The following is a 12634-nucleotide window of genomic DNA, read 5'->3' as shown; positions in this document are numbered from 1 at the left end:
TGGGAGGAGGAACTGTATTAAAAGGAGGAGGGGCTATCATAAAGGGAGGAGGAGCTATAATAAAGGGAGGATGAGCTACAATAAAAGGAGGAGCTATAATAAAAGTAGAAGCTGTAATAAAAGGAGGAGCAACAATAAAAAGAGGAGGGGCTATAATAAAGGGAGGAACTAGAAAAAAAGGAGGAGACGTAATAAAAGGAGGAGGAGCTATCATATATATATATACTGTATATATATGGCTGTGTCCCTGCCTGAAGTGCAAAAAGTCTGAGACATGTTTGGAGCTCTGAACCAATCACAGGCAGAGGAGTTCTGAACGTCAAAAGAACCATAAAACACAAACACACACACACTCACACACACACACACACACACACACACACACACACTCACACTCACACACACACACAAACACACACACACACTCACCATGGTTGTCTCTGCAATGGAGCCGAAGCTGTTGATGAAAATGTTGCAGGAAACGTTCACTGGAGGCCCTTGAAATCAGAAAAGGAGAATCAGAAAGGTTTTTATTCCCCAAGTACAGTTTAAACAGTACAAGGAATTTAACTTAGTAGTTTGTGCAAAAAACAGAAACAGAACAAAAAACTAATCAAAACTTTGCAATTGAAAGTTATATCAAAACGCCATCAACCCAAGATGGCCGACTTCCTGTTTGGTTTTGGGCGGGGTCATACTGTAACATTTTGCTCATCTTGGGGGTTAAAAATACATGTAAATTTGATTCAAATCCATTAAAAAATAGCCAAGATATAGCAATAAGAATGTGATGGTGAAGGATTTTCCAGTAATATTATAGGCCCCTCACACTGATCACAGAATGTTTTTTTCTTCATCAGCGACCTGCTCCCATCTTATAAGATTCATCCAACACTATTTTGAAGTCAACACGACATATCGGCTTTCCTCTAGACCTGTTAGCGTTGGAGGGCCACTAAAAGCGGCGCCCACTGAGAATGCAAGGTATGATGGGTAATTTTCACATTGAGTCTTGTTTAGGGATAGACAGTCATCATGTGTATCAAATATGAAGTAGTTTGAACTTTGCATTTGAAAGTTATATGCGTTTTCCTATTACGGCGTGCTAAATGGCGCCAGTCACACCACGACCAAAGATGGTCGACTTCTTGTTTGGTTTTGGGTGTGGTCATAATGTAACTTTTTGCTCATCTTAGGGTCAAAAATACATGTGGTGAATTTCATATTAATCGGGCAAACCTGCCAGTCATGCGGTTCCATCGCATTTTTGGCGTTTATAATGCACGCCATGCGGCCATTTTTTTAGCAATTTTTTTCATTTTGCCAAAATATCTATTCTTTCAGCAGGCCTGAGGTGTGTGCACCTTTTGGTGAGATTGTGGGTGTCCTAAAAAATCCTAAAAGGAATAATAATACCCCAGAAGAGCAAAAACAATAGGTTCGTACGGCCTTTAGGCCTTCTGACCCTAATTAAAGCTGCAGGCGGTGATGAACAGGTCCTCACAACCACACACATGTCAGGACGTGGTGCACGTTGAGCTGTGTGGCATGTCGGGGTGTGGCAGAAATGTTGAAGTTTTGAGACGTAGCTGATCATTTTTAAGGATTATATCACTAACTTTCCTGCAACGTTCTGTGCAAATATAATGTCTATGATTTCCTTTTACCAATAGGTGGCGCTATGACTATGAATGATGGTTGGGATAAATCATAACTATTTTTTTGTCATTAAATGAAAGCTGTTATAATTAATTAGCATCTACTTAGCTCTACAAACTCTTAATAACTTCCATAAGCGTAGCACATCATCCAAGTGAACAGGCTGCTAAGAGGAATATTTACGTACATCTATAAAGATTCAACTTTATTGTCAAGATTGTTATATAACACAACCAAATAAAATAAACATATGAATGTGTGAAGTACTTTAACAGTGCAGTGTTGGATGCAAGTGTAGAAATGAAGCAGTTTTAGTCGTCTGGCTCACTGATGGGTTCTGTTCCTGGGTTCTCTGGTGGTGTTGGAGGGACTTGATTAGTTTCTGTGTAAATATAAAACCAATATAAATCATTAGACAATAAGGTTACATTGTGTAATCTTTGGGAATGAGTGTTTGTGGTAGAAAGAAATAACAGTACTTACCCAGGTCAGGGAAATCGTCAGTGTACTGAAGTAATAGTAATTTTGTTGTTTACAGTTCTCGCTGTAAGTGTATTATCTGTGTCCTAAAAAAGTCTGCTGCATAGAAGCTCTCTGGGAATGTGTAGTCCTGTAGAATTTATTTAGGACGAAAGTCGCAATATCCATGGTAGTTCTGGTCCGATCTGTTGTTGACATGGTCTCGTCCATGCAACCCACTGTAGGAGTATATGTTGATGATGTGATGTCATCAGTTCTACCTCATCATCACTGTAGAGATGATGACATAATCATCTCCACAAAGGCACAAAGGGGGCGCTGTTGAGTCATTTTGCAATTCACATGTGCTATTCCCCAAAAATATCACATTTTTCACCAGTCCTAATAAAATACAAATTTCCATGAGAATTTGAACGTGTTTAGACCCTCAAAAATGTGATCACTTTTTGTAGTAATAATAATAATAATGATAATAAAAATGACTTGCATTACAATAGGCTCCTACTGTTGGTGCTCGGGCACTAATAACAATGATGAATATAAAGGATAGAAGAACATTCACAATATCTACTACTTCTGTGCTAAGGTTCAGAAACCAGTCACAAGATAACACGGACACCAGTGAATCTGTAACACTATAGTCTGAGCAGCATCTTCCTAAACACACACACACACACACACACACACACACACACACACACACACACAATGTTGACTAAAACACCAGTGACATGTCCAGAATTATTTGGGGGGGAGGGGCAAAGCTGAGCTGTGAGTCACAGTGAGGCGACATTTCACATTTGTTAAAGTGTCAGTCATCACAGTGTGACGCCCCCGGGAGCCTCCCAATCACATCACAGTTGAGTAAACCCCCCCGCCCCCCCCACGCCTCAAAAGCACAAGGCACTGTGGGTAAAAACAGACTGGGACACAAACAACATCCACTCTGGTTCCACAGGAAAAAACACTGAGGTCACTTTGTGAGCGATCGTACCAGTGGTGTTACAGTTTGTCTGGTGATCGTATTATTCTGTGAATGATTTTAAGGACATATGATGATCGTGTGTTTTCATTGTGTTGTGACGAACAAGTGGTTTAAATTTACAAGAGTCACCTGCTATAATGGAGACCAGTTGAAGTGTTACACCCACAAATAAAAGGATGGTTTATTTTAAAGGTCCAATATTATGCATTTTTCACCATCATCTCCATTTGTTGTAAGAACCTCACAAACATAGTATTTGAGGTTTATTTTCCCAAACTCACCTGTTTTCCAGAGTTTTAGCTTCTGAAACGTCACTTTCTGAGTAACGGGCTGTTTTCTGCCTGCTTATGCATATTCATGAGTGGGCGTGTCTATACACTGACTTGCTCTGAGGCAGATCATTGATCACTAAAGCTATTTTCTCTTGTTAGCCACACACTGTTGTTATTGTTTTCAGCCAAAAAACTGTACATTACAGTAAAACACATGATATTATTATTAATTATTATTATGAGACTATTGTGAGTTCGTCTCAGCGTTGTGTGTTCATCCAGCAACAGATTCAAACACTCACAGGAGTTTAAAGCTGCTAATTCACTTTCTTCTTCTCCTCATCTTTATTAAATACAGGAATAGTTCATTTAAGGTGATAATCATTTGTTTATCACTTCAACCGTTGCGTCTCATTGAGTCACAAACACGTCAGATCAAGTTAAAGGTGATACGATGTCTGTCCCTACACTGCAGTGTTCACTGTGGAGGCGTGGCACCAGCAGCAGGCACTTCCTGGAGGGGGCGGTTCATAATGCTAGTGACATCACTAGCATTATGAACCATTCGTTTTTTAGAAGAGGGCGGAGCATCAGCTCAGAGAGCAGATTATTGAGGATTTCTCAGAGATGCAGGAAGGAACCCCAATAATACGTTGAGATGTTTTTAATAAATAATTCACATTGTAACAAGGTTAAAAACTGAAAAATGTTGATTTGCATGATATAGGACCTTTAAATTTTATACATTACACTGTCAGTAGCATGAATAAGGTCATTAAGTGTCGTTTGCTAAATTATGACACCTTTAGAGCTATGTTGGCATTTTTTGGGTTAAGTGGAGGGATCGAGAGGGGTTCGGGTTATATACGTAGGGTAGGGGGCTAAAAGGTAAGGCGTGGGCAGCAGGATGTCTTTACAGTTCCAAAAAAACCTTTTATTCTGTTTAAAATGTTCATTTTAAAACCAGTTAAAACTTAAAAGAAATAAAAGTGTTACTGGATATTTTCCCTGTGAAACTGATAATCTAAGTCTGTGTGTGTGTGTGTGAAATATTCATCTGACTGCTGTCTTTGGCTGTCCTGACTTATTTAACATGGTGTGTAGCAGTGATGTTTAAAAATACATCGCAGCATAAATCACACACAGCGTAACATGGAGAGAAGAGGCTGTTTTACCCCCTCATTAAAGGATAAGTGTCCCCTTTATATTTATCCTGTGTGTGTATGTGTGTGTGTGTGTGTGTGTGTGTGTGTGTGTAATTGTAGGAGTTCTTGTTTTTCTTCCATAACTTCTTTGTCCTGAAACTCCTCCTCCTCTGTTAATGCAGCACTAATGACACGTCATCTCATAGGGACAATGTCAAGCATGTGCAGTCGACCTTTTTTGGCGCAAAAATGTGAAGGTCAAAGTGAAGGTCACGCCAAGTGTCAAAAATCAAAATGTAGAAAAATGTATCGTATAAGTTTGATGTTCACATTGATGAAAAGCTGATTTTATTTTTTGGACCAAAGCTGTACGACCTATCAGTAAACAATGAGTAGGGGTCAAAGTTCATGACCTCACAAAAAAAATGTCCCTATAACTTGGCCACACATTGAGATACAGTGCTCAGATACCATTGAACAACATTTCCTTTCAATGTGTGACCTTGACCTTCACTCAAGGTCATATTTAAGATCAACGTCAGTCTTCTGTGTGATGACTGTCCATCTCTAAACAAATTAAAGTGAAAATTACCCATAATGCCTTGCATTCTCAGATGGCACCAACGCTAACAGCTCTAGATAGAATATACATATTTATATATATAATATAGAAGTGTTTTGTGTTTAATAAAAGATAATATTAATTTAATAAAAATAAGAAAAAAAACTTAAAAAAGGGAAAAATGAGGCCTGAGCCAAGAATCTAAACTCTAGTGTGTGTGTGTGTGTGTGTGTTTGGAGAAAGTTTGTAACTGTTGAGGAAGTGTGTGAGTGTTTGTAAAGGAAGTGTGTACAGGAAGAGGAAGTGTGTGTGTGTTTTTGGAGGAAGTGTATAACTTTAGAGGAAATGTGTTTGTAAAAAAAAAGTGTGAGTTTTTGTAAAGGAAGTGTGTGTGTGTGTGTGTGTGTACCTTTAAAGTTGGGTCTGATGCGAGCGTCGTATCCTGACGTCCGTCCCATCAGTTTATCCAGGAAGTCTGACGGAGACATGGGAGCCTGACGACTCCTCACAGCGCTTTCTGCCTCCTTACAACGACACACACTGCAACACACACACACACACACACACACACACACACACACACACACACACACACACACACACACACACACACACACACACACACACACACACACACACACACACACACACACTTTATAAAGCTTTTAACCCATTCCTGAGGAGTGAGTTACTGTAGTTACTGTAGTTGCTCTAGTTACTGTAGTTGCTGTAGTTGCTGTAGTTGCTCTAGTTACTGTAGTTGCTGTAGTTGCTGTAGTTACTGTAGTTGCTGTAGTTACTGTAGTTGCTGTAGTTACTGTAGTTACTCTAGTTACTGTAGTTGCTCTAGTTACTGTAGTTGCTCTAGTTACTGTAGTCACTGTAGTTGCTGTAGTTGCTCTAGTTACTGTAGTTGCTGTAGTTGCTGTAGTTACTGTAGTTACTCTAGTTACTGTAGTTGCTCTAGTTACTGTAGTTGCTCTAGTTACTGTAGTTGCTGTAGTTGCTCTAGTTACTGTAGTTGCTGTAGTTGCTGTAGTTACTGTAGTTACTCTAGTTACTGTAGTTGCTCTAGTTACTGTAGTTGCTCTAGTTACTGTAGTTGCTGTAGTTGCTGTAGTTACTGTAGTTACTCTAGTTACTGTAGTTGCTCTAGTTACTGTAGTTGCTCTAGTTACTGTAGTTGCTGTAGTTGCTCTAGTTACTGTAGTTGCTGTAGTTACTGTAGTTACTCTAGTTACTGTAGTTGCTCTAGTTACTGTAGTTGCTGTAGTTACTGTAAAACCTTGGTGTTCTGATTGACTCAGATCTGACATTCAGCATCAGATCAAATCTATCACAAAAACATCTTCTACCACCTAAAGAACATCTCCAGAGTGAAAGGTTTAATGACTCAGAAAGATCAGAAACTGGTCCATGCTTTTATCTCCAGCAGACTGGACTATTGTAATGGTCTTCATCAAACATCTACAGCTGGTTCAGAACGCTGCAGCTCAGGTCTGAACCAGAACAAAGAGGTCAGAACACATTACACTGGCTCCCAGTCAGCCTCAGAGGAGACTGTAAAGTTCTGCTGCTGGTTATAAATGTGTGAATGGGTTTGGTCCAGAATACATCAGTGAGATGTTAGTCAGGTATGAACCCAGCAGGTCTCTGAGATCTATGGACACAGGTCAGATAGTGGAGCCCAGAGCTCACAGTAACCATGGTGATGCTGCTTTTAGTTGTTATGCTGCAAAGAAGTGGAACAAACTGCAGCAGAGCTGAAGTCAGCATCACATGTGAACATTTTTAAATCAAAGTTAAAGGAACTTTTTTTCTCTACTGCATATGATTGAGAGAGAGATTTTTTGTCATGTTGTTGATGTAATGATGATTTTACTGATGATTTTAATTGATTTTACTGATGATTTTAATTGTTCTTATTGATTTAAATGTTCTTATTGATTTTAAACAATTGAATGTTTTATCATGTAAAGCACATTGAGTTGCCTTGAGTATGAAATGCGCTATATAAATAAATTTGCCTTGCCTAGTATTTTCCAGTAAATATCCTGTATTTTAATGTAATAATAATTCATAGATGTCTCACTAAACTGAACGTCGTCACTAGCCTTGTGAGAACTTCCACCTGAAATGACCTTAGTGACAGTTCTCATTAGATTAGTGCTGACATCAGCAACAAACCCAGAACCAACAGAACAGAGATGATAATGAAGACGTTCTGGTGATAAAAACTAAGAACTGGTGTAAATATGTTATAAAATATAACATAGAGTTTATCTTCATAAAGACCATCAGGATGTGACACAGTTACACGTTCTGTTAGATTAATAACTGATATTATAACGTCTACCACAGCAGAAGGAACCACGTAAGTCACCATGAAAAATCATCCAATCACAAGCTCCACAAATATACACTGTTTATAAAGTGTTAAATAATGTAAAGTCTGTAATAAATGTGTCTAATAAGTCATTAGTGAATAACAGAGAACCACATGAGTGAGTATGAGAAATTATAATAAAATATATAATAAAATAAAATGTTAATGTCTAACTTAAAGACAAACAATGTGAAATTAACAGTAAATATGCAACATGTTGACTTGTATATAAACTGTAAGTATATTAAATAAACACATGTGCTTCATATACACATTTATGTTTTAATTTAGGTTGTTTTATCATTTAGGAATTAGGGCTGGGCGATATATCGAGATTCAAGATGTATTGAGTTTTCTGTTTGACGATATAGAAAACTATGTTATTTCATATATCATATGTATATATACTGTATATTATAGCTTATTATGAATCAAAATACTAGTTTTAGGAGTCGCTGCTTTAACTTCTCAGAACAACATGTAAAGCTCAGTTAGATGATTAATGAGTGTCACATATTGATCAGCTGTTTATTAATAAATGAGCCTGTGTAACATTTAGCATCAGCAAATTTAACCCAGAATTCTTTTTCTGGTCAGACTTTATTTGATAAAATTATCTAGATTTATATCATATTTCACCATTTTGAGAAAATATATTGAGATATGAGTTTTGGTCCATATGACCGGCCCTAGTAGGAATGTTCACAGCATTTTATTGTTATTAAAGGTCGACCTATAGATTATAATCACATAATTGTATTTAATAAGTGGGTATTTATGATTTATTGTAACGGCTCGTAGTGGACGTTAGAAAACTTCCCTTATTTTCAAATTCAAAACTTGACAGATATGGTTATGACTACAAGAATAAGTTCAAAGTAACAAAAAAAACAAACTTCTGTTCATAAATAAAAGCTTAGGCTAGCTCTCTCATAAGGTGCTCTTTTTTGTTTTTTTGATATTTCAAAAATAAAATTGTACAAATAACACTGCAAACGTTAACTGCTATTTTGTGAGATTTTTCAACAAATCACATAACGAGTGGACACGTGTAGGACATGGTGTGTAGGACATGGTGTGTAGGACACGTGTAGGACATGGTGTGTAGGACACGTGTAGGACACATGTAGGATCTGGACAAGGTTACAAAAGAATTTCTGCAGCACTCAAGGTTCCTAAGAACACAGTCACCTCCATAATCCTAGTTATCACTCATATCATGTATAATATCATGAGGCGATCGTACAAGAAAGTGCTTCATTTTCCTTCTCGCTGTTTCTCTGTTTTAATGTTAATGTTTAATTTGTCACAGTCTGCGTAACCGTGGGAACAGCAAAATATTGCGTTCTGTTTTTTTTTACAAGAATATTTTTTAGGTGTAGAGTTTGTCTCTGTATTATGAAATGAGTTCATATAAAGTAGTAAATTCAAATACGATTATTTTTGTGTAGTTGTATATTACAATAATAATGTATGTGTCAGTGTGTTGTTAACGTTATGGATTCCCACACGTGAAAAAAGAAGAACTTAAACCAAACTCAGGATTTCACTCGTTCTTACTTTTATTCTTTCCAGTGACAGAAAAGTAAAAATCTTTAAACATAAAACACAATGTTAATAAGTTCATCATTTTTCATCAAACAAGGTACAAATAAACACAGTTTCAGGTCAGAACATTTAATTTGGTTAAAGAATATTTAAAACTATTATTTTTTATTAAATCAATGCAGGTAATAATGTGTAAAATAAGGCATTAATCAAACACAAAACTAGGTCTACTTTAATAACCTGAAACCTTTTCTTTATATCAATTATAGATATTACAATTTCAATTTTAATTTAACAATTTCTCAACAGAAATACTTTTATATTATACTATTTTCATACATGAATGAAATATTTTCTCTGAATTTTATTAAAGAGAAATTCACTATATTTTAAATACTAATTATTATTTTAGCCCTTAAATACATAAACAAGGTTTTAAGCTAATTTTGAAATATTTTCCTTTTCTCATATTAACAACTTCATTAACTCAGTAAATGAATTATAAAATGATGAGTTGACATTTTAACAGTCCAGTTATTATGAGATCACCTTTGGTTTCACTCCTGTTCCCGTAAATATTGTTAGTCAACGTTTCAGATGTTCTCAGCTCCGTTGTTCACAGAGGTCGTTTATAGGGCGACTTTCTCATCATGTGATTGGCTCACCTGTTGAGGTGCACCACGGAGAATCATGCGCTCACACGGAGCAGTATGCACCCAGCACCACCCAGCTGGTTGATGCTTGATGGGGGCGTGACGTCACTGCGCGCCCCGCGCTAGGAGCACTCAGGCAGATCGTGGCAGGATGAAGCCAAGATGGCGTCTGGTGCGCATCGTTTCACTTGAGCTCCAGAGTGTTTTGGGCACTGATGCCGTTTACTCAAAAACAGATATCTGACGTTTTAAACAGGCCAGTATTTCTATGTCATACAAGCAACAATGCTTCTGTGAAAACTACTTCTGAGGAAAGTACGTTCCTTACAAGCGAAGCTAAGCTAGTAGCTAACTAGCAAACATATCAATATGACTAAACGAGGAAAGGAGACAAACATTCTGATGGACTTTGATGATGATACATCTTTACCAATGTGTTGAAACACCTTCATCACGTCCTAAACCCAATAACATGTGGAAGCAGCAGCAGAGATGAGTCACATGATGAGTCACATGATGAGTCACATGATGATACACTGAACGCCATCCTAACAAGCAGATCCATATCTCTTGAACAAAAAATAGCAAGAACATCTCAGATATTGTTGCTTTAGAAAAAGGAATTGAACATGTGACAAAGACAACTAATGATAAAATACATGTGATCAATCAACACCTCCTGGAGCAACAGTCGACGTTGGAACCTGAAGCTTCTGAACCTCCCAGAATCCCTCAATGAAACCACTGAAGATGTGAGAAAAGACATTTTTAACATCTTCTGATAAATTGCACCTGATGAGAAAAACAAGATGGGTTTTCTGATCAACACAGTTCATTGGGTTAGAGCCCAGAGATGACCCACGTACAGTGATCATCCAATTCACCATGAGAACCTTCAGGCAGAAGATATGGAGAACTTGTCCTGGCAGATGATCTGACCTACTAGAAATAAACTCTGACCACTTGTGGACAAGGAAAGAAAAGGACTTGTCGTGGACCTGATGTTTAGATAAAACTCTTTCTAAAGTACATAATTATGAATCATAAATGTTCCTGTTTGTTCCTCTAAAGTTAATGTTGCACAAGTTTATTTATTCTGATTTATTTATTGTTATTTTTATTTATTCAGTTCATTTCCGACATGGTTGCAATCACAGAAATTCATTAGACATTCAGAGCAAAACCACATCATTGGTTTTTTTTGTTTTTTGTCCTTTTTCATGCCGTAAAGGGCGACGGAAAAAAGCGTTATGCTTATCAGATCCATCCCCTGATTTGAACACAGATAATTTTACATCCAACCTCGTTAATGAATTTAATGATGTAATATATAATATTTAAACTTATTGCTCACTAACTGTAAATGTTTAAACACTGGTGCCCAGAATTTTCACATTTTTCCATATTGTCTCTGATAACTTTGAAAGCTTAGGTTTGTTTACACAAAGATTTTTATTTTTAACTTGAACTTTCTCTTATCTTGTTCTAAGATTATTATTTTTTTTCTCAATGACAAATATAAGAAACATCACTAATAGAAAAACCATATTCCTCTTCATCCAGATATAAACAGATATTATTATAAGAAACACAGTCATGTGATACAGACAGTAAATTATAGAAAACATGTTTCTGTCATACTTCACATCACGTGTCTCTTTTGTTTCATAAATCTACTAGTAATGTCTTAGAAACTCTCATGGCAGAAGATTACAGATGGAATATAACTGTAATAATCAAACTAGATAATTCTCTTTTCATACTACACAATGTATTTGGTCACAATGGAGAAACTCAAGCTAAATATATTTGATCAGATTTAGTCTAAATGAGTATCTACAGGAAAACATAAAGACACCTGATTATAGGAGGTGATTTTTAAATACATCAGTGACAGACATTTGGTGTTTTTTTTTTAACACATTCATCTGTCCTATCTTCAGCTGCTGCTCATGAACATCTGAGCTGCTCTGCTGGATGTCTCTGTTAGTGTGTGTGTGTGTGTGTGTGTGTGTGCCCCTGCCCTGAGGCGCGCTCTGACAGAGCGGCGTGCACAGACTGAGCGTTGAGCGCTGACCTCCAACGGTTACATAACGGAGGATAAATGTCGCTCTGCTCTCCCTGCGGACGCTCGCCTCCTCGTGTCGGCTTCATGGAGCCGCTGCGTTGCGTAATCCCACAGTGTGTTATAAATACTTCTGTCAGCGCTCACAGACACAAACAGACTTTCTAACCACTCGGTCAGGTGACGTGCGCTTCACGTGCACAGACGGGGCCTGAGCCCCAGAGACAGAGTGACTCCCATCACATCTCATGACTCAGTCCTCCCTGAAAACCATCCTTCAGACGCAAAACACAGCAACAACTAGGACGACAAACGTTTATAATAATATTGTATATAGCACTTTTTTGGACACTCAAATATGCTTTACAGAACTAAGGCATTATTCTTTCACTCCACACTTAGTGGTGGTAAGCTACTATTGTAGCCACAGCTGCCCTGGGGCAGACTGATGGAAGCGAGGCTGTCATAGTGAACCATAGGCCCCTCCCACCACCACCACTCACACACTACATTCATACTATGTAATGTGGGTAAAGTGCCTTGCCCAAGGACACAATGACAGATACCACAGCAGTGATTGTCCCCCACTGTGACCCCTGGAATTCTCAGTGGTCTCCATCATCTACTGACCAGGACCAGACCTGCTGATCTTCACAGATCTAACCAGATCAGCCAATCAGAGGCTGGTATGGTCATGCTATCATTCGATGTGATGGAAGTTATGATGACATGAAACGAGATGAGAAAGAACATGTGACCTCGTCTTCACTCCTCAGTGTTTACACTGTTTTAGTTTAACAAATAATTTAGAACTTTGGAGTTAAACAACAAAAATCACTTCAGAATTTTAGAGGGAGAGTTTTTCTTTGCTCACGCACA

At 37.7% G+C, this 12634-nt stretch overlaps 1 protein-coding gene across 6 annotated transcripts in view; it reads right to left on the bottom strand.

Annotated features, from left to right (window-relative positions):
* glra3 (glycine receptor, alpha 3) overlaps positions 1 to 12634 on the bottom strand; it is a 67506-nt gene that overhangs the window by 44429 nt on the left and 10443 nt on the right. For 2 of the 6 annotated variants that reach the window (XM_028455854.1, XM_028455870.1), the window contains exons 2-4: positions 5513 to 5643; positions 1988 to 2041; positions 430 to 497 (exon numbers count right to left, since the gene is read on the bottom strand). In XM_028455854.1, the coding sequence (XP_028311655.1) occupies positions 430 to 497; positions 1988 to 2041; positions 5513 to 5643 (253 nt within the window). Of the gene's footprint in view, positions 1 to 429; positions 498 to 1926; positions 2042 to 2142; positions 2440 to 5512; positions 5644 to 12634 lie in introns of those variants that run through there. The other 4 variants (XM_028455862.1, XM_028455878.1, XM_028455894.1 and 1 more) reach the window with 3 other exon arrangements.

This window comes from Gouania willdenowi, chromosome 1 (assembly GCF_900634775.1).
Source record: "Gouania willdenowi chromosome 1, fGouWil2.1, whole genome shotgun sequence".
In the NCBI taxonomy this organism is placed as follows: domain Eukaryota; kingdom Metazoa; phylum Chordata; class Actinopteri; order Blenniiformes; family Gobiesocidae; genus Gouania; species Gouania willdenowi.
This window is presented reverse-complemented; position numbering and strand designations above follow the sequence as displayed.